Source organism: Haemaphysalis longicornis, unplaced genomic scaffold (genome assembly GCF_048455015.1).
Source record: "Haemaphysalis longicornis isolate Haplotype H1 unplaced genomic scaffold, Haemaphysalis longicornis Haplotype H1 scaffold_5, whole genome shotgun sequence".
In the NCBI taxonomy this organism is placed as follows: domain Eukaryota; kingdom Metazoa; phylum Arthropoda; class Arachnida; order Ixodida; family Ixodidae; genus Haemaphysalis; species Haemaphysalis longicornis.
This window is the reverse complement of record NW_027526385.1, coordinates 86,878,859-86,900,154: the sequence shown is the minus strand read 5'-3', so window position 1 is coordinate 86,900,154 and position 21,296 is coordinate 86,878,859. Positions and strand designations below refer to the sequence as shown.

Sequence of the window (21,296 nt, the reverse complement as noted above, 5' to 3'; positions counted from 1 at the left end):
GCTGTTGATGGGTAGAGAAAATGTCTAGCACTATGAACTGTGCAGAAAACTGCCCTTTTTTTCCCTCTAAACGACCATTCAGTCAACCTTTACTTCACTGTTTAACCAGCATCACACTCATGCCAACTTGTAGTGTCAAATATGGCTGAGAGGCAGAAGCAGCTTTAGAATGTGTAAGGGTACAGAGGGGGCAAGGAAACTGATAAGTAGCCTCTGCCTTGTTCCCACCACTGCACCAGCTGCAAACAGTTCACCACAGTGTCCTACACTTCCTCGAGAAATACGCTTATCGCCTCCCTTCTGAAGATCATGTGGAAATGTGAATGATTCTGAGAGAAAAACAGACACAGGGGTGCAGTACAAAACGTTTATATAAAGTCTCGTTCGGTAAAGCTCTCTTGTTGAATCTACGGGAAAATATCACAGACACATGTTACCCCAACGACACATATTGCTTCGATTGTGTGCACACTCGCAGTGTGGTGTGCGCGTAGCAGAGGTGTGGTGGCATTCTCACTGCACAGCGCTTGCTCGCACAACAGCTTGCAGCACCGAATCTCACAATCTCAAGGCGTGGTACAGTTCTGCTGAGGCAAGCAGACCCATGGCAAGAAACACCTCGAGTACCCCTCACAGACAGGAATGCATACCGGAGCCAAGGTGCGCTTTCCTTGCCACATTCTTCCACGCAATCTAAATTACAGCGCAGGCTGTCTCATAAACCAGCAGCCGCTTTGGTTGACTTAAGATGGATGCAAAATCCCGAGGTTACGCATTCTGCGTGAAATAATTTGCCAGCGCCTACGCTGTCGTAGAAACGTGACGTTAAAAGCGCTAAAATTAAAATAGAAACACCTCTTAAAAATTTTTGGCATCGGGTGCACCCTTAGAGTTCCTGTCAGTACTTGAACGCGCCATACAGCGCTGCCTTGGTGATGAAAGTCTTCACGACGGACTCTTCGAGCTTGTGGAATGCATCTGTCTGCACCACTGCTGTCAGGTGGTTCAAGGCAAACCGGAAGCAGAATTCTTCCAGGTCCTGGAATGCACCAAACCATACAGGGCTGTAAGCACTACGGAACTTCGCCAAGTAAAACAAAAACGGTAGGGTACTTCATTAAAAGCGGGAATGATCTTTTTCGTTCTGAACTGCACTTGGAAACGTGAAAAATTTGTAATAAAGCGAGAATTTGCACAAAGCAACTTTGCTGAAACGAGGGTTCACTGTATTTGATTTGCCGATATGCTTTGCATGCAGGTACGCAGTGAACGAGACATTCAGCTGCAACTTTTGCAGCACTGTGCAACTTCGGCACTCTGTTTCTTCTAGGAAAAAGGGGACGCCCCCTGGGTACACAGCAAGTGCAGCAGCATGCTTCTTTCAGAGTGTGCTCATCTGAAGGGGATGATTCCCATTGCTGAATTAAGCTGCACTTGTGTGCGACTGCTACCGAACAACTTCAAACTAAATATCACCTAGCTTTATTGTGATGCAGACGGATAACACCGAGCAATTTTCGTTTAACCAATCAGAAAAGAGTGACAACAATTTGTTAAACTCATTGGAAGTTCAGCTTAACACAACAAAACATCAATTAAAACATTTTTTACACCTACGAAAATTAATGGCAGTCCTTAAAAAAAAAAAAAAAAAAGATCTTTGCTGAAATGTTCCTCAGCCAGGCACTGTGCACACTTATGCCTAAAAAACTTTCGCAAGTCTAGAATCAACAATTCTAGGCTCAGTCAGACAGTGCAGAGTAAATCTCGCAAGATGTCAGAAGAGTTTTGGACCAACCAACATCTGAAAGTTGGACGGCAATATTAGAGAGAATCCTTGCACACATTACTGTGGTACGGGGAGTCAACCAAAGGCATCGCGCTCGTTCACCTGGCTTGGGAGTTCGGCTCCAAGTAAACACGAGAGGTTGCCGCATTACTCTTCATAGTAGATAGCCCTTACTATCATCTTACCACTATCATCATCCATACGGAGCCTCCCCAAATCCACGCATCAACTACGGGGACCGACCTTCGCCTCCAACTTGATGGCGGCGGCGTACATCATGGCGACGTTGTCGACGAGAACCCCGTGCATGATGATGCGCTCGTAGTGGCGCTTCAGCTGGGCCTCGCAGTATGAGTTGACCAGGTCCAGCAGCCCAATGGCATCCTCCGGTGGCAAGTCCACCCGGTCCGTGTACTCCAGGAACGCCTTGTACACCGCGTACGGAAACGTCGTCACGTCCACCGTGCTGCGTTTGCCCGCAGAGTGGCCATGAGCCTCAAGCCTAAATTGGAGGTTTCACATGATGGGACAATATCTGGCGCATGAAGCACACCTCGGTGCAGCAACTGTAGGCATCGGGGTGAACTCTCGTGCTGGAAAGAACTATGGAATGCGATCACCAAAAACAGATGAAGTAAAACAAAAGTCGGCTAGTTGAAGAGGGGCTGAATTCAGCAAGAAGAGAAGACGCCATCACCGTTGCAGGTGACTAATGTGGATATGCGTTTAAAGCAGTCAGTGCGTGGTTCTCGTCATTTGTCAGAGAGTGACGGGGCCCTAAACAGGGTTCCAAAGGTTGAGATTTTATGTGCGCTATCGTTGGAGTACTATACAAAGAACGTCCTGCCACAAAAATGGTTTAAAAGCGCTCTGTATTAGCCGAGTTATCGTTCATTAAAAAGGGCCCGCAACAAGGCCTGGCGCATTGCCTCTTTCACCGCGCCTCCAAAGCACTGTGGAAGCGGAGACGCCACCGACCAGGCGCAACACCTGGTAGGTGACATCAAGAGAAACAGGGTTGCGTCGAGAAGCGCACAGCCATTGGCTCTGCTCGGTGGTACGTCACGCTTCTTGTAGCAGACGATGGCCAAGCTCCGCCTACTACATCCTCAGCGGGGTCGGTCGGTGGCCGGCCCGCATCGAACGGCTCCTCGGGCCGGCCGTGCTCGCGCCGGCAGAAACGAGCGGAAACGAGCGTTCGAAGGCAAGATAGGGGGCTTCCAAACTCAACATGCTCGTTTACGATAATAATTGAAGACTGCCACCGACGACTAAAGCGGCTCGCTAGCGTTTCGGCATGTGGCGCTGTCGCGGTGATCTCGTCCCACCGAGGTCGGGGAGAAAGCCGCAGTTATCCAGACACTGCTTTGCGAGGCCGCGACGACGACTATCCCCCGCACAATCTTTCACTGCACTCTCACCCCCTTTCACATATTTGGAAACTGATTTTCAGCAATAGTCCCGCTATGAAGGGCGGTGACAAGTTTTAGCTGCCGCGGTGTATGCCCATCGTGCATACACCGCACAGTGGGCTGCTTGTCTACCGTGCAGGCAGTCGCACAGGCTTGCCGCGGTCGCGCATGTAGCGGGCGTTTGTGCCCGCAGAGATGCTCCGTGTTTTTCAGCGTTATTCATACCTTGTAAACGACGTGCTATATCTACAAACTCGGCTAAGCTCGTGTAACCGATGGCAACGATATACATTCGTCCGTGCCGTGCCGCCGGTGCATACGCCGTGGCCGTGCCGCCGGTGCAGGAGCGCCGCACGACAGAGTCTTTTCTTTCAGAGACTGGTACGCTGATTGGCTACAGCATTTAACGGGGCCCACCAATAGCGCAGCCGTACTGTTGAGAGCTTCGTGCGTCACACGGGTGCGTCACAAGCGCTCTGTCGCACATCAGAGCGGCGCAGTGTGGCGGCAAGGAAGCGGTAGGTGAGCAAGGAAGAAAGAAGGCACCTTTGTTGCGTGTTTGTGCGGCCCCTGCTTTACGCAGAGGTGTAATATTTGGTATACATTGTCGTGAAAAGGTACTTTAGCGATTGCGCGATTAAAATGGTGACCTTCAGAAACCTATTTAGGGCCCCTTTAAAAGAGGTGCAAATGTTAAAACAACCCGAATGCATCCACCACAGCCAACAGAGCCTGTATAGATTCTGTGTTCGCTGAAAATATGGCGCGTGTTACTACAATGATTACAAGGCCATTGTTGTAACGGTTCCAACCAAACAATAAAACTCTTGGAACATGCACGACCTAGTTTGTCATTTCTTCCGTCCTCGTCCCTGCGCTGTTTTTAGTGCGAGTCTGTGTGTGGGATCGAATTTCCCTTTCATTTGCTTTGGTTAACCCAATAGCTTTACTGGTCAGAATGGCTCCCCAATTTTTTTGTCTTTCCACCCAAGCATACACCAAAAAAACTCGTGCAACGGCATAGTGTAACTCCTCAAAGGTCCTCAATACCTCTCTGCCTTGGCCACCATGCATTTGAGGTCTTAGAGGGACTTTTTTGTAATGTCTGTATGGGGATGGGTTTTTTTTTTTTTTTTTGCTGTAGCCAGGCATGCACTGAATTCTGTTACTAACAATAGGGAAACCCAGCTTGCTATACAAAGCGAGAGGCAATGCATGCAACTGAAACTTGTGGGGAGAGAGAGGGAAGATGCTGGCACCACGTAGCTGCTGGAGGAACAAAGACACAGAGGAAAAACGTGAGAAGCTTTGCAGCCCTTGCTTGCTGCCCCACTTAATCTTTCTTGTCCTCATCCCAGGGTGCCTGAAACATGGACCGAAAGTGCTCGCACCTAAAACAGACAAGCAGGACATCGCATTGACACGGATGCTCCCACAAAGGGTCACAAAACACGCATGCGGTGTCAGCTATTCGATGCGAAGGAAACTTGGGAAAAGAAAAAAGCAGATTGAAGTCCGCACAAGGTAATGAGCGTACAGAGAACTTGTGCAGTTTATGCCCATAGAAATAAGAAAAGGGGAAAAAAAAATTACAGCTGTTCCACTCAATGTGAAAGCTGTCGGAAGTGCAGAGCAGTGATTGCTTTCCCTCCCGCACGTGGTGGCATTGCCCTGCCACTTTTTTTTAGCTTACTATCGTAAAAACCAACCCAACGAGCCAAACTAAATGAACGGGCACTGCCGGTTAATTACGTATATTTTGCCTCAAATGTACCTGCAGTTTTTTCTTTGCGCTAAACAACGGGAAGATGTATGAAAAGCGTCAGCAGTTCACGAGCTTCAAACGCTTATGACTATATAAACCACTTGGCTTCCAAAGCCTCTGGGTTTTGCCGCAACGACAGCCACTACGACAGAACGCCGTGTGGCTCTACTTGGGCCCAGTGAGCGAGCTACGATGACAAGGTGAGCCCCTAAAGTGCTCTGCACTTAATTAAAACAAACACAAAAGCTGGCTACGCCAGTATGTACACCACAGCAGGCAGGCGGTCGAGCGAGATGTGTGCACTCATTGCTTTTTTTGCCACGTAGAGCCGGCAAGAACCTCGAAGTTGGTTGCCTAACCTATCAGCCAGAACAATTGTATTTATTTATTTTATTTACAAATACTGCTGTCTCAGTTTCTGAGACATAGCAGGAGTGAGTACAGAGTTTCAGCAGAGAGAACAGCACAGTTCAACAAAACACATTATTACGTAACTCTTTCTCAAATTGCGCAGCACCGAGTCTGCGCAGACACCCATCAAGCTCATTCCATAATTCCACAGTCCGTGGAAAAAAAGAAAATTTAAAACAATCAAGATTCGACCGGAATGGCACAATGTTCAGGGGATCAGATCGTCGAGTACAGCGTGCGGAAGGAGCAACAAAAGAAATGGGCGCCAAAACACATGTGCTCGTACAAACTATTTTATGCAGGAGGATGACACGGTCACAATTGCGCCGATGTTCGAGAGACTGCAAAGATAAATCATGCGCATGCGAAGTGGGCGAGAACTGCCTGTCATAGCGACGAAAAATAAACCTGACTGCCTTTTTTTGTACAGATTCCAACTTCGCTTTGTCGTGCTTGTGGTGAGGGGACCAAACAACCGATCCACATTCGAGAATAGGCCTGACTAAGGTTTTATACGCTGTCAGTTTGCATTCTTTTGTCGAGTTGCTTAACGTGCGTCTAAGATACCAAAGTTTTCGAAGAGCTTTGTTGCAGATCGTTGCAACATGTTTATGCCATTTTAAATTGGTTGTTAAAGTTACACCGAGGTACTTAAACTCCGCAACATGGGTTAGAGTGACGTTGTCACTTACATAAGTGAAAGGAAGGGGGCGTTTTTTGTTTGAAAAGGTCATGACCACAGTCTTTTTGAAATTTATGGACATTTGCCAGGTCTCACTCCAGTTACAGAACAACGAAAAAACGTTATTTAACTCCACCTGATCATGCGCGTTAGAGATCGTATTGTAGATAACACAGTCATCTGCGTACATTCGAAGTTTTACTGCAGTGTCACCGATGATATCTGCTACGTCGTTTATAAACATAATGAACAAAAGCGGCCCAAGAACTGAGCCTTGAGGCACCCCAGATGTGATCTGTACCTCTGATGATTTTGCGCAGTTAAACGAAACAAATTGGGAGCGCAACCGCAAGTAGTCTGCAATCCAGTCGACCAGCCTGCACTGACCAAAATATGCTCGCAGTTTGACTAAAAGTTTAGTGTGGCAAACCAAATCAAAGGCCTTAGAATAGTCAATAAATATAGCGTCAAGCTGTCCTCGGTTATTAAGGGAAGAAGCAATATCGTGCGTGAATTCAAGCAACTGTGTAACAGTAGAATAGCCGGCACGAAAGCCGTGCTGCGATCGGGAAAGAACATTGTTTGCGTTTAGGTATTCCACAATGTGTTTGTGTATGATATGCTCTAAAAGTTTAGAGCTGGTAGAAAGTAAAGATATAGGCCTGTAATTAGGTATTATTTTCTTGTTTCCTGACTTAAATACGGGCACGACGTCTGCCAATTTCCACAGCTTGGGAACTGTTGCAGAGGTTAAAGATTTTTTAAATATTACAGTAAGGTAGTACGCACACCATTCCGAGTAACGCTTTAGAAACATATTTGGGATACCGTCAGGACCAGAGCTTTTCGTAACATCAAGATTTAATATGAGGTTGTGTATTCCAGAGGTAGTTACTTCTAGATTTGGGAGAGCGGGAAGATTTCTGTACGCAGAAAATAAGGGGTTGATGCCGTTATCGGTGGAAAAAACAGTTTTAAAATAGTTGTTAAAGGCATTCGCTATCGTTTCAGGATGAGAACAAGACTGGTCATCAAGAATGAACGAAGAAGGGGCAGAAACTGCGGGCCTGATTGATCTCCAGAATCTGGATGGATTATTTTTCATAAATGTCGGTAAGGTAGTATTGAAGTAAAAGCTCTTGGCCTCTTTCATTTTAGCTCCTAATTTACACCTCAGCGTGCTAAGCAGAGAAGCGTTACCCTTAGACTTAGAATGATAATGCTTACGTAAGCGCTTAATGCGACGGGTGAGCTGAATTATTTCCCTATTGTACCATGGGCGCTGAGGGTTCCGTTTGATATGTTTACGGGGCACGTATTTCGACAGGCATTCACGAACAATATCACAAAATTTAAAAAGCAATGTGTCTACATTGCAACGTTCGCTACCGGACTGGAATTCATCAAAAGATGAGGCTAAAGTATCGAGTATTGAAGTATCATCAGCTTCAGAAAAGTTGAGGACAGCTTTAAACTGAGGTTTTTGGGCAGGACACTATGTTCAAGACAACTTCGACAGCTTTGTGGTCAGATAAACCTTCAAGAACCTCACAGTTTACTCCATGGGACAAGAGTTGCTGGTTTGCAAACATGAGGTCTAAAATTGAATCTTCGCGAGTTTCAGAATCCACCAGTTGAGTTAACCCAAACGAAACGGCTAGGTCGATGAGAGAAGCGCAAAGCGCCCTGTCACTATCAATTACCCTACTGCGTTTATAAAAAGCAGTTATTTATTGTACATGGATGCTCCAAGCCCCTTTGTAGCACTTGTCTGCCTTCATTCTGCCTGCGATTGTGCCACGAGCAGCCACACAGCTCAAAGCACGCGCATTTACCACAGAGACAACAATACTTGCCTCGGCGTTTCTTTCCCAGTGTGCGGCTTTTCGTCACTCAAGGACAAATGCAAGACAACCCCAAAGAAGGCTGAGAGCCACTAAAGTAACTCTTTCACAACTGCAATGTGAGAGAACTTCCAAGCTGCCAAAAGAAGCCAGCAGTCAAAGATAGACAAGATGGAAGAGAACCAAGAACAGGGAACTAACAGCAGAGAGCCACCACAACCTTCCCGTGCGGCTTTCAGAAGAATGGCAACTCAGCAACGATACATGCAAACGGTTTGGTTGCACAACTGATTTTAGCTTCAACCGGCTGTAATTGTCCAGTTTGGCAGATTGGGTGCACACAAACCGAGATAAAAGAAGTGACAAAATTTTTTGAAACTGATACCCCACAATTAAATTTAACTTTACAAGTGAGCGATACAAGCTGCTTTCAGATGTATGTTGTATAGAAGGGTGTACAAACAGTGAAAAGGCGCATAGTATAGTAGCGACTGCTTTTAGCCCTGGCTTTGCTTTCGCGTGTATGCTTTGCCAACTAAAACGTGGCAAAGCACTTGCCTAATGAGTCCGTGAAAAGCTAAGGCAGGGAAGGGTGTGGCAAAATGGGTGTGGCAAAGGACAATTACGCAGAATCAGGGCAGCACAAACGCTTGTCCCACTGTCTCCCTTTCTTTGTCTTTATCTGCACTCATATCAATGCACAGCCGTCCTTTACAACTCACCTAATCTTCAGTATGGCCTTGTGCACAGGGTTCATGCGGCCTTCCACGCAGAACTTAAGGTCGCTGGTGCTCTGAAAACAGAACACAAGGATGCTGTACACAGCACAACTTTCAACATGCAAGCTACTAAGGAAAAGAAGACACTCGTGGCAAGAAAGCCCTCGTTTCTGCTTTAAGCATTATTGACGCTGCATGTGACTATCGAAATAAAGCACGAGGGCCTGCTAAAATCTGCCTTAAGGGCAGCTCATGGAAAAGCGTTCGCAGATGCGTAGTCGTGCTGCTGACCGCTGTGCTTGTTCACCCAGCGCAAAAAAGTGCTTCCTGCTCCCTAGTTTTACGCTGTACGGTACAAGTTTCAGGTGATTTTATTTCCTTAGTACCTATATTGGCTTCGCTGACTTCTCCCGCCATCAAGTGGCCTTAGATTTTTCGACTAGCGTACCATTCTGCGAAGCGTTGCCCGTGCGCTTGTGCAGCGCTTGTGTGGAGCGACCTTGACTTGGAGCTAGATACAGTGTATAGACTAACAAAGTAAAGAAAGGCACATTCTTCCATTCACAAACGTGTCGTGGCTTCGTTTCAACTGAGCGAACGAACTGCGACAACCCGTTGGTGGCCGGCGAACTAAATGCTGGGCCCACTGACTCTGCCGGAGGGTCAGCGAGCCGTGCAGTAGCTCAGTCAAGCCAAGTCATCTCCTCCTGACGTCACACGAAAACGCCACAGAAAATGGGCGAGGATGCAGAAAGGCGGACAGCATTTTCGAATTGATTTTTCTACTAAATAAATTCGCGTAAACGGACTCAGAGTGGTCGAAACATGACCTATAAACTCTGGACTACAATTTGCGGTAGTAATCCCGCAATGTTTACAAAGCACTTCAGTGTCCCTTTAAAGAGGCCTTCATTTGAGTGGTGATAAATATTGGCTGAAAGGTAGGTTGCGATGTGGTTGGATTTGCGCAAGCTTTGTTTGCAGTGCGGTACAGCTGATAAGTTTTGTGGCTCACACGATGTACGTTACAAGCAGTCTACACTGTACACCAAAAGAAGCATCACTTGCAGCCCGTTCCGAAAATACCTTTGGAATCTGTAACTGCATAGGTGGAATAACCATGCCAGAGGAATCTGGCTGCGTTTGCTACACGTGACTGGGCTTGTGTGAGAATAGCAGTGTTGCCAGCACAGTACGAATTCTATAATGGGCCACGCAGAGTGTGGGAGGTCTGATGCAGATCCAACACAGGAGCTCACCCAAAACAGGTCATGCAGCACCAGTCGACTACGGCGGCCTTTATTCAGCTAAACAACATCGAACCTTATGTAGCCAAAAGACAAGCGCTAAATGATCTCTATCTCTCCCTCTTTCCTCCTTGCATACGATTAAAACTTGCTGCATCAACCTCAAGGTGCAACTTACGGGGTCATTGAATGCCAGCTTGAGGCTGTCGCCAACTTTGTTGTGGTTGCAGATATCTGAAAGGGTAACAATGCAAGGAGTAATAAGGAGGTGCTGATGGGACTGCAAAAATCTCCGGGAGCGTGCAATGGAAAGCAGGGGCAGTGCAGTTGATAAAAATTATTCAAATACCTCACAAAGCTCATCTTGCCAATCTAAATGCTGGTAGTGCAGTCAAACTACTTGGTTCAGGGCTGCCTCTAAATCGAAGTAATTGTTGTGGCCATAGAAAAACAAGCATGTCATTTGTTCAGATGACTTAAAAATGAATTTAACAACACACATTCACGAAACGATGGATAAAACCCCCCCCAATTTTATGAGAGGCATATGTTTGAACAATGCTCGCTCACATGGTAAGCATAAGAAATAGATGGAGAGGTAGAGAAAAGGCTTGAGAACGCCTCTTAGATTGCAAATGTAGCAGTTTCTTCAACAGGTATGCATTTTTGGCAACCTTCGTGTAGGTAAAGCGTAGAATATCCATTATGGCAACGATTTATGCTGCAAAGACATCACTCATCTGACAAATGCTTGCACAAGCAGATCTACTGCTATGTAGCCCACACACACTTCCCCTTATCCTACAGTGGTTCTGAACATTCGTAGTAGCGCTAAATGTAGCGGGCCTAAACACAATTCGAAAGTAACTGCAACCAAAGCCCAGCATGCTGCCGCATCATGCAATGCATATCACCGCAGAGCATTTGGCATTCTAAATTTTGCTAATTCTAATGCTGGCTGCCGCTGTTTGTAACAGAAGCCAGCTGGGCAGTTTGTTAAAAAGAAAAAAGAAAAGGAACGATGAAACGTGCACTTACACAGCAGATTAGAAAATGGAAACTTAAGCAATAACTGCTGCTTCATACCGCAATTCTGCTCTCGACTGTCGACAAGACAAATTTAAGAGAATGTTCAAGGTTAAAACACAGCTTGAGCATAAGCAGAGGAAAATTGGATCCTACGCTCGCCACAGGGAGGCATGTGTGCATTCAATTGCCAAATGATGCCCTTCGCAAAGGTTTCAGTGTCACACCATTTCTTTCGTTCTTAATAAACGGCACGAACTATTGATTGATTGTAGGGTTTTAACGCACCGACGCAATGCAGGCGATGAGGCGCGCCGTAAAGCGGAGGGCTCGGGATTAATTTTGACCACCTGGGGATCTTTAACGTACGCCGAAATCTCTTACACACGGGCGTTCTTGCTTTTCTGCTCCATCAGAAAAGCGGCCGCCGCGGCTGGAAATCGAACCCGCGACCTTCTACTCAGCAGTACAACGCCTTAGCCACTGAGCCACCACGGCGGGTAAACGGCACGAACTAATTGCACAGATGGTTGGAACCGGCTACAATGGCAGCCATAAAACATTCTCGCATAACTTGACAGGTGGCACTCTAGCTGTGCACTCAAACTGATTCAGGCCTTATTATGTATGAAGATGGCTTAACACATGCAGATGACTCAAACCATATTCTCAAGCCGTGTCGTAGCCATCTTATGAAGATGGCTTAAGACAGATGGCAGTGGCTTAAGACATCTGCTTTGCCAGACTGTTGTGCAATAGTGCAACCAAAGCACCGCGCAGACGAGTGGAGAGGAATACAGGGGCCAGTGCACACAAAGAATGGCGAGAAGCGGCATCTTTGTTTGCGAGAGGGGACGCACCGACGATCATGGGCTTCCAGGAGACGGTGGGGCAAGCGAAGCAGGCGAAGACATCGTGGATCGAGTGGAAGGGGGTCTCCGTCGGGGTGGTCACCGACTGGCCCCTGCACTGGCCCCACATGTACACGCGCGACGTCTGCGTCATCAGGGCCGAGATGTGGTTGTAGTGCGACGCCGCTATCTCCACGATCCTGCAAGGCGGGGAAGGAAGGCGCCACCAACGCTGGGTTCCCATGGCCTGTAACTTGAGGGAACATGGTACGCATCACAAAGGTAAGTACCGTATTTATTCGAATATAGGTCGACCTTTTTTTCCGAAAATGTGCTTAAAAATTGAGGGTCGACCTATAATCGTGACCGAAGAACCTCGACCTATAGTCGTGATCAAAAATGGCGAGCGCACCGAGCGATCCGTTTCTTCGTCGCGCCCGGCGCTCCTCAATTTGAGGCGGCAGCGCGGAGCGTCTAGAACAAAGACAGGCAAAAAAATAAAGGAAAAATAACAAAACAATCAGCGTAAGAAAACCACCATGAAAACCACCCACAGTCACTGCCGGCATTACCTGCGGCCGAACCGGACACGAGCGAGCTGACGTACTGGCTAGAGAGCCAGATTGGCTTGGCTTGGTGTCTTCGGAGCCGCGGTAGCGGCTAGCGCGAGGTGGGGGTAAAGGTGACTTTCGCCACCTAGCGTAGCCGCGTAGCCACCACGTGAACGGAACGGCGTTGCCTGCTTCGCTCGCTGTCTCTACTATCTCCCGTTCTCCGTTTCATGCGCTTTCTTTGTGCTTGCTTCGTTGTGATTTCCGTGGATAACGTTTTTCTCGTGCGCATTTCGCGATGTCACGTCGGACTTTAAGCGGCGGGTGATCCTGTTTGCTGAGAACTTGAACAACTGCGCCGCTCAGCGAGAGTTAGACGTTAATGAAAAGCTGATCAGGGGATGGCGGAAACAGCGGGACGAACTTTTTGCTTGTAGGGGACTGCGTCGTGCGTTTCGTGGCCCTACAATTGGGAGGCACGATGCTCTCGAGAAAAAACTCCGGCTGCACGTGGAAGAGGAGCGTGCGATATTCAGACCAAAGCTCAACAGTTAGCGCTGCGAGGCAGGATTGGCCGTTCAGCCTTCAAAGCCAGTAGGGGCGGGGGTGGGTAATGAACTGCGGCGCATGCGGCGCAAGTTCCGACGACGACGCAGTGTGAGGCTCCGACCAGTGAGGTGACCGCGTTGTAAATAAATGGGAGTTTTAAAAAGTTTCCTCAAGTTTTTTCTTAAAAGTATGGGTCGACCTATAATCGACTATATTTTTTTTTTTCGGCGACTTCAATTTTTAGGGGGTCGACCTATATTCGTGCTCGACCTATTTTCGAATAAATACGGTATGTCTTGGTAACTTTTTCCTTGCAAACCGACTAAAACTTTGTTTTGGCCAAATGAAATTTAAGTGCTTAAATTTGTTGCTTTATGTCCATAGTTACATCACTTGAAAGCGCATTCATGGAGCTGCATTTTTGTATGTAAAATCGCATTTTCAGCCCAACAGTTGCTGCAAAAGATGTGCGCCAAATTAGCCCCCCTCCTTGAAAGTAAAAATAAAAATAAAAATAAAACCAGCCATTTTTTTTTAAGTGCAAACTTTCGGTTGCAGACAAGTGCAATAACTATGAACTGAGTTTAACACCTTACGGTGCAGTGAAGCCAAGTGCTAACATAAAAATGCTCCATTGGCCCGTGTTGCTTCACAGACACCAAGACAGAGCAAAGAAACTGCCAAGCACAGCTGAGCTCACACTGCACTTTTTAAAAATCACACCACGGGCAGTGTAACATGCAGTGTAACACTGGGCAGTGTACAGTGTAACACCACAGGCAGTATAACACTGGCAGTGTAACATGCTTTCTTGAGCAAGCCTGCAGCATGACACTACCTCTTTCTTTTTTTTTCTGCAACGGTGCAGATAACACGGCCATTGCAAAACTTGACTCAGCTGCTGGCCATTTCCCATGGCAACCGACCTGAGCCATGTTGGAATGAAAGCAGGCATGGATAGATGAACAGGAGCACACATACAAGACAAAGAGAGGAGAAGGAGAGGGGGGCGCACCTGCCGATGTCTGTCGGCATCCGGAAGGGGCTGACCTGGTTGGCCTTGTTGCCCGTGCCCAGCTGGCCATACGAGTTGGCGCCCCACGTGTAGAGCACGCCTTTATCCGACAGGGCCATGGTGTGGGCGTAACCACAAACAACCTGCACCCAGCCCACAAAACGCCGGCACACCACTCCTTGACAACTCTGGGACGCTTGACAACTCTACGGGGCGGCACTTTTACAAAGTGATCAGATTCAGCTGCAATGAAGGGACCATTCAGTAATTTGAAAAATGTACTCTAGGGTGGAATTCAGAAACAGCTTGAAGGGTTCTGTTTGTCATCGTGGCCACTATTTCTCTTTCTGCAACAGATCATTGCAGGAACCCCGGAAGCCTCCGACAGCCCGCAGCAATTACGGGAAAAATAGAAGATCCTAATGTTTGCAAGATAAGAGTCTTTTTCAAAAAATGTGCTCAAGTTGCCAGATACATTTATTTTAGTTACATAACAATACCTCACTTTATTTTTTGTCGCAGAGCTGTATTAGGCTAACCACTCCCAGATTTTTCATGTCTGCCTCAAAACTCCCAGCGCCCAGAGAGAAAACAAAAAGCATGTTTGGGTAAGAGTTGAACCCAGGTGTTCAGATTGGGAGCAATGTGCTTTACCACAATGATACCCTGCAAGGTTGCCAAGTAGTGAAACGACAGCTAAGGCTACTGCTTGTCACACGACAGGTTAACGTGATGGAACGCGAGTCGAACAAGTGCACGCCAGCCTTTATCGAGAAGCTGCCACTTGAAGCGTGGCCAGTTGGCCCATCAAAGTTATACGCACCGAAGAATAAGAAAGAAAAGCGAACACAGAGGTTCAAACGCAATGCAGCAGAAAATAAGTTTTTGGTGCGTGCCAGTTATTGCCTTCAAAATACTTAAAGGGGCCCTGAAAGGCATTTTGAGCACACTAAATGAAGTAGCGCAATCGTTAGATTGGGTCGTCAAGGTCATCTGGGCCAAGTATTACTCTTTTACGCGCAGCGGAAAGCTCACACTTCTGTTGCAAAGTTTGTCGCTTTTTTCTCACCCTTTCCTTCGTGTTTTTGGACACCGCCATCTTCACATGTCTACATCATCGATCCCCAGATGTTCGTCATGAGCTAGACATCCTGCTATTGGGCGGCTTTTTCACGCACTTCCGGCAAAGAGATGAGTCGTCTGCTCAGCGTCGACTCGCCGGCTGATCTGCCAGCGGAGTGCCGGAGTGCTTGGGCATTTTACGACAAACGAAACAAGTGTAAAACAAACGCTTAACCGTTTGTATTGAATGCAACACGGCCATAACACGACATGGATATTCTCTTACCGGAGTACATTCCATAAAGAAAGCGTTGAAGCCCCGTGGCACTTCTTTCGTGCAATCCCAGAGAACGCCCTGAGCCGAATGCCCGGGTTTGACGGATACATTTTTTTCCACTTCAAAACAATCCAGAGATGCGTTTCGAACGAACACAACGTCACAACATGCGTTGCAAGTCTGAACCGCGATTGACAGACGATGGGTTGCCTCCTCCTGCCCGTCGTAAATTCGGCACTCACCTCGCGCGCGGTTTGTGGGGACGAACAGCAAGTCACTCAACTCTGGCGCGCAAGCCGAGATGGCTTTTAGCCACGCACACTGCACATACCCCATGCGAGGTTGAGTCGTACGTCGCTCGAGAAAGATAATCCAGACCATGGGAAGCACCATCCACCCGCAAAAGCACAACGTCGCATTTCATCGCGAAACAAAGGCGTCCACAACACACACACCATCGCCTCCTGTAATGCCAAACGCATCTCACACTTCCTAATGAGATTGAGTGGTACGCCTGCAGTGCCCACATATCGCGAGGTGGGGCCCCGAGCTGAACCGGGATCACGCAACCGTAACTGACTTCTGGGGCGGTTTGTGCCTTGTTGCCAAGGCAACCGATGTTTGAGATCGTCAAAGAAAGGCGCTCGCTCCAGCGCTAGAAAGCTCAGAGCCGCGCAGGAGCATGTCTTGCCAACGTTGCCGCTCTCCACCACGCGTCGCCCCAAGCTGAACTGGTCACATGATTGAAGCGTTTTGTGCCCGGGTTCTGTATCGGTTTAAAACGTCCTTTTCACATGCCGCCGGCAGGAATTACCACCACCGCAAAATAAGACCCGGCACCAGCGGGGCCACATCTGATACGGCGCTTTTTGGATAAACAGTGCGCGGTGCATGAAAGGGACCGAGCGCAAGATCCTCCCCAGCGGCTGCAAGTTCGCCGCCGATTAAAAGTCACGTGCTGCACTGCAGCAACGCTCACCGCGAAAGGGCAAGGCCAGGCCACCGCACACATGCGGCCAGATTTTTCGTTCGCTTATCCATCCTTGAGGGGAGTGCGGAATTCACGGTGTCAACAAAACTTGCCCGTAGCAGACGGCAGTCGGAGGAGCGTAATGCGGAAGTACGTCACCGCTGACTAGCGCAGCATCATGGGAGGGAGTGCTCGGGCGCCGTCAACAGTTGAAAAGAGGAGGAAACACGGCGCGACGATAATGCGCGGTTTGTGATTTATGATTTCTCAGCTAATACTCATCGCTTTAACAAAATTCTTGCGGGAGGAGATTGCTAATACATTGTCTTATTTGGTTACATGTACATCCATGCATCGACGGAAGGCATTTCAGGACCCCTTTAAAAGGAGTTTCTTATGTCAGTGGCTCAAGGCTCCAAGCACCTTCTATGAGGAGGCAAGCAAACCAGAAAGGCATGTGCTGACACCATGATGCGCGAGGTGGCGTTGGACGAAGAATATGTCATTTACCAGACGCCTGTTGGTGACCATTGTCAGTATGCGCGCTTGCTGGAGGAGATTTCAACCTGAAGAACTGCTGCATCTGTGTTGCAGAGGCCAGGCCAAAGTTATTGCGGAATAAAGTGTATTCATTTCATAGTTCCTTGCAGAAGTTTTCCCCCATACAGCTCCGCTGGTGTCCCACCTTAATAGAGCGAAATGGCTGAAATTTTTTTTATTAACTGGGAACACGTAGAAAAATGCTGCCAATCATCGCATTTTCCCATGAGGGCAGACTGCCGGTTAAGTACATATATTTTGCCTCAAATGTACCTGCAGTTTTCTTTGCATTAAATAATGGGGCTATGTACGACCAGTGCCACTGGTTCCAGGAGTTTCAAACTGTTCCGCCTATAAGGCTGACAAGCGGGTACATTTTCGAAGCCTCTGTTTGGGTGCGTGACGCCGCGCGATGGCGGTGGCTAGGTACCGCAACCGCGGACGAGCTACAGTGACAAGCCGAGCCCCTAAAGCGCTCAGCACTTAAAAGGGAAACTTTGCAGCCATCCCAATTTTAACTAGCACCAGGGGAAAAGGAAGGGTGCATAGATTTGGCCCAGGGCCTGCACTCACCTTCTGGATGACCACACCCTGCAGGTTAGTGACGCGACGGGGACTGGTTTGGTTGACGTTGTTCCCGAGGCCCAGTTGCCCGTTGCCATTGTAGCCCCAGCCAAACACCTGGAGGGCAGCAGCAACAACAGGGCCACCAGGTTGCACACCAATGAGAGCAGAGCAAGCAAAGCGTATCCCCTGCTACCACACGAAGCACCAGCACATAGAAGTTTGCGCCTACCACATACGCTCGACGCAGCTATTAACTCCGACGTTCTAAATTACAACCTTGCAAGCAACTTGTAGCAGGCAAGCAGTTTTCGGAGTGCGTGCAAAAGTTTCGTCAGGGCAGGCTGGGCAAATGGAGGAGGATTAAAACTTGGCAGTGCAATCTGCTCCACCCACCTCCCCATTCTCCAAGACGGCCATGGAAGATGTTTGGCCACAGGCTACACCGATGCAACGTCTTCCACCTGGGCAATGCGTGCGCAACGGTTAGCGAATTCAATCGGCACACTTCAACATCATGGGATGCTGCGTGGTTCACAAAATTATCTGGCTACAAAACAATGGTCACACCGAATGCTGGTCACTACATGAATGCGGCACACGCCTTGAAAGAAGACAGTGTTGAAAATGAATGATTTAAAGGGACACTGAAGTGAATTTGTCAAGCTCCCGTTTTTGCTTGCACTGCGTAGACTGGCTCAAATTAGCACACTTTTCATCGTTTATCCGGTTGACAAATCGGTAATTAATTTACAAAGCGCGAAAGAAGAAAAACTACCATGCGCGGTTTGCGGCGGCCGCACCAACTAAGGCTGTGACGTTGAGAGGAGGGGCGCCGTGATTGGACGATGCCCAAGGTTAGCAATCACACAAGTTTCGGTTTCGGTTCTGTAAAACATAACCAATGGCTGTGTTGGATGGGCATTCTCAATCTCTCAGTAATCATCGTACCGCGCTTCTGCCATGTTGTCGGCTGTAAAATGCACAAGATAAGCCTCCCAGGACGGCTTGTAGTCGTAGCATTCACTAGCCGAGACCTACGCAGTGCATGAACGCCCTCCGCGTATCCGCAGACGCCCAAATGTCATGCACTTTTCCCCCATATTTGGAGCTTGCCTCCCTCATGCCTGTATCGTAAAAAGCGTGCTCGCACCAGGCCAAGGGTCTGTTCATTCTGGCCTGTGCCCACTGCCTGCAAGCAGTCGGTGCTTATGGCAACAGCACGCCAACGAGAACTCGCTAGCGCGCCAGTGCCAGCCTGCGCGCGTTTTGTGAACTAGTTCGTGTAGCCATGAACGTTGCGGCCCCAAAAAGGTGAACTCAATATAGAAAACATCGGCGGAAAACAAAAAAAGTTAACTTACAAAAAAAAAAAGCACGTACCCGCGGGGATTCGAACTCGTGACTCGCAAAACATTTACGGTGAATTCCTAGTGCCCCAGACTGCTAGGCTACGGAGCGGGACGCGAAAGCCTTGCTAATATAGGGTATATATTGTACAACCGGTTTACACTTTTATTTAGTTTTGGCATTTCAAGCCGCTTAGGTGACTATTTGTTGTACTGCGATCGTGCAGTAAGCGTCGCCCGAGTTTCCACAGTAGCTCACGTCTAGCAATTGCATTTCGTAGACGGAAAAGCGTTCGCAGATGCGTAGTCGTGCTGCTGACCGCTGTGCTTGTTCGCCCAGCGCAAAAAAGTGCTTCCCGCGCCCTAGTTTTACGCTGTACGGTAAAAATATCAGTTGATTTTATTTGCTTAGTACCTATATTGACTTCGCTGACTCTTCTCCCGCCTTCAAGAGGCCTTATATTTTCCTACTGGCATACCAGTCAGCGAAGCGTCGCATGTGCAGCGCTTGTGTGAAGCGACCTTGACTTGGAGCTAGATACAGTGTACAAACAAACCAAGTAAAGAAAGGCACATTCTTCCATTCACAATCGTGTCCTGGCTTCGTTTCAACTAAGCGAACGAATTGCGACCAAGCAATTTTTTTTTAACCTCCTTGATTGCGACGACCCGCCGGCGGCCGGCGGACGAAACGCTGGGCCGACTGACTCTGTCGGCCGGGGAGCCGTGCAGTAGCGCAGCCGTGGCGCAGCCAATTGCCAGCTCATCCCCTCCCGACGTCACACTAAAACGCCACAGAAAATGGGCGAGCGTAAAGAGAGGAGGACAGCGTTTTCGAATTAGTTTTTCTACTAAATAAAATCGCGTAAACGCGCCTAGAGTGGTCGAAACATGGCCTGGGGACTCCGGACTACAATTTGCGCTAGTAATCCCGCAATGTTTACATATCACTTCAGTGTCCCTTTAATAAGAAGCATGCTTTCATTGCATTAGAGTATCGATAGCTTAATTCCGCGTTCACAACTGAAGTGGAAGCTTGAATGTATCACCCAGAGAAATATCCCACTGTGCGAAACAGTGTGTCCCAAAGTATTGCTGGGCAGCAGGCAAGCAGTGGAAGACAGTGTACAGTAGGGGTCATTGCAGCAACAGCACTGTACAATACGATGCACTGGCTATGAACATGACTGGAGCTCGCAACAGCCCAGAACACACGGAAGTAGTGCTACACTAAACTCGGCAGGGTGCAAGGGGTGGCACTCACCAATCCCCGAGCTCACTTTGCGGGGTGTAGGCTGATTTGTGGTCGAGCCCGAACCCACCTGGCCACAATTGTTCTGGCCCCAGGCATACACCTGGAAATTGAAGAAAAGAGGGCGAGAATCAGTCAACAGCAACAACAACAACAAGGGACAAATAAGGGTCTCCTGGCAAGGAATTTCATGCCCAGCTAGTTCAGCAACTTTCAGACAGATCCAGAACACCCTTTAGTGCAGCTTGCAAAGGTTGTTTATCATGTAGTATGCAGGCACCTGTAAAAATAAAAACTTCAAGTAGACCCCTCATCTATTTTTAGAGTTCTCATAAAAATTACTAGGATAACAAACAAAGGCAGAGCGAGATCCGAGATTTCCCCAAGCTACACATTCTCTAATGATCCACATGTGTGAGAGTGCGGATACGTGGATGGGTGGTGTTGCGACAGATAGCGTACGCCGGCCCCGACACGGCCACAATACGGTCGGGGCCTCCCCCTGTCGTCCCCAGAGATCACGAAAAGTGACATGGAAAGCGAACTACGTGCTGTGCTTCGTTTTTCACAGAGAGCTCCTTTCCCTTCTGAAATATCAAAAAATAGCTGACCAGAGGTCAAGACAAGCTGAGGATGAACACTGATTGAGCGGACTGGCACAGGTTATCAAGGTTTTCTTTAAAGGGGCCATGACGAAGAAAAAAAAAAAGTGTGTTCAATTTGAAACAACTAGACTTTGGTAACTCGCTCAGCCCCATTCCAACCACGGTAACCGGAAAAATGAAAGAAATGACGGAGGACTTCAACTGTAACACTACAGTGACATGCTAGTATGAGCAGGCGTGACACAAGAAGGGCCAGCATAAGAACACAGCTGTGCGTGTGTTAACTGCACACTAGCATTTAAATAGTACTACCAAACGACACTAGAGGCTTCACCATAATCGCTCAGTCACGTCTCTTGGCGGCTGCCAGCTGCACAAGCAAGACCCTTTCCACTGCTTCTTGTTTTCCTCAACATCTAAATTATTTGTTTGAAGTTTGCGACAAAGTCAACATCATTGTTATCGGGACAAAGCAGCGTTTTTTTGAATGACCCGACTGGTATTTTGACTCCTTCATGGCCCCCCTTTAACTATGGGTAGCTTAAGGGGGGACGTGGCTTTCAAAATCAACTTTTTTATTTCTTTGTGGATTTTGATGAAAATTGGCACAGCAACTGGAAATGCTTCTGTGATAACACCATAAAAATTTGAAGTTAATATTTTGATAACTTTTTTATGTATGAAATTTTCTTTCTGTTCCGCTTGTACCGAGCTTGAGCGGCTTATAAAACACGATAGAAAACTTGTTCGAAGTGCTTTGCATTTCCAAATGAATGGGCGAGGTCGTGACAGTTTTAGAATTTTTTTTTTACAACA

The 21,296-nt window shown here is 47.9% G+C and overlaps 1 protein-coding gene across 2 annotated transcripts in view; it reads right to left on the bottom strand.

Annotated features, from left to right (window-relative positions):
- Positions 1–353: 353 nt before the first annotated feature.
- Positions 354–21,296, bottom strand: part of LOC144138546 (RCC1 and BTB domain-containing protein 1-like) — a 31,798-nt gene continuing 10,855 nt past the window's right edge. For both annotated transcript variants that reach the window (XM_077670890.1, XM_077670892.1), the window contains exons 4-12: positions 19,888–19,978; positions 17,671–17,738; positions 17,284–17,391; positions 13,862–14,004; positions 11,756–11,946; positions 10,048–10,103; positions 8,626–8,696; positions 2,033–2,255; positions 354–1,039 (exon numbers count right to left, since the gene is read on the bottom strand). In XM_077670890.1, the coding sequence (XP_077527016.1) occupies positions 899–1,039; positions 2,033–2,255; positions 8,626–8,696; positions 10,048–10,103; positions 11,756–11,946; positions 13,862–14,004; positions 17,284–17,391; positions 17,671–17,738; positions 19,888–19,978 (1,092 nt within the window). In that variant the 3' untranslated portion in view covers positions 354–898. The remainder of the gene's footprint in view (positions 1,040–2,032; positions 2,256–8,625; positions 8,697–10,047; positions 10,104–11,755; positions 11,947–13,861; positions 14,005–17,283; positions 17,392–17,670; positions 17,739–19,887; positions 19,979–21,296) is intronic.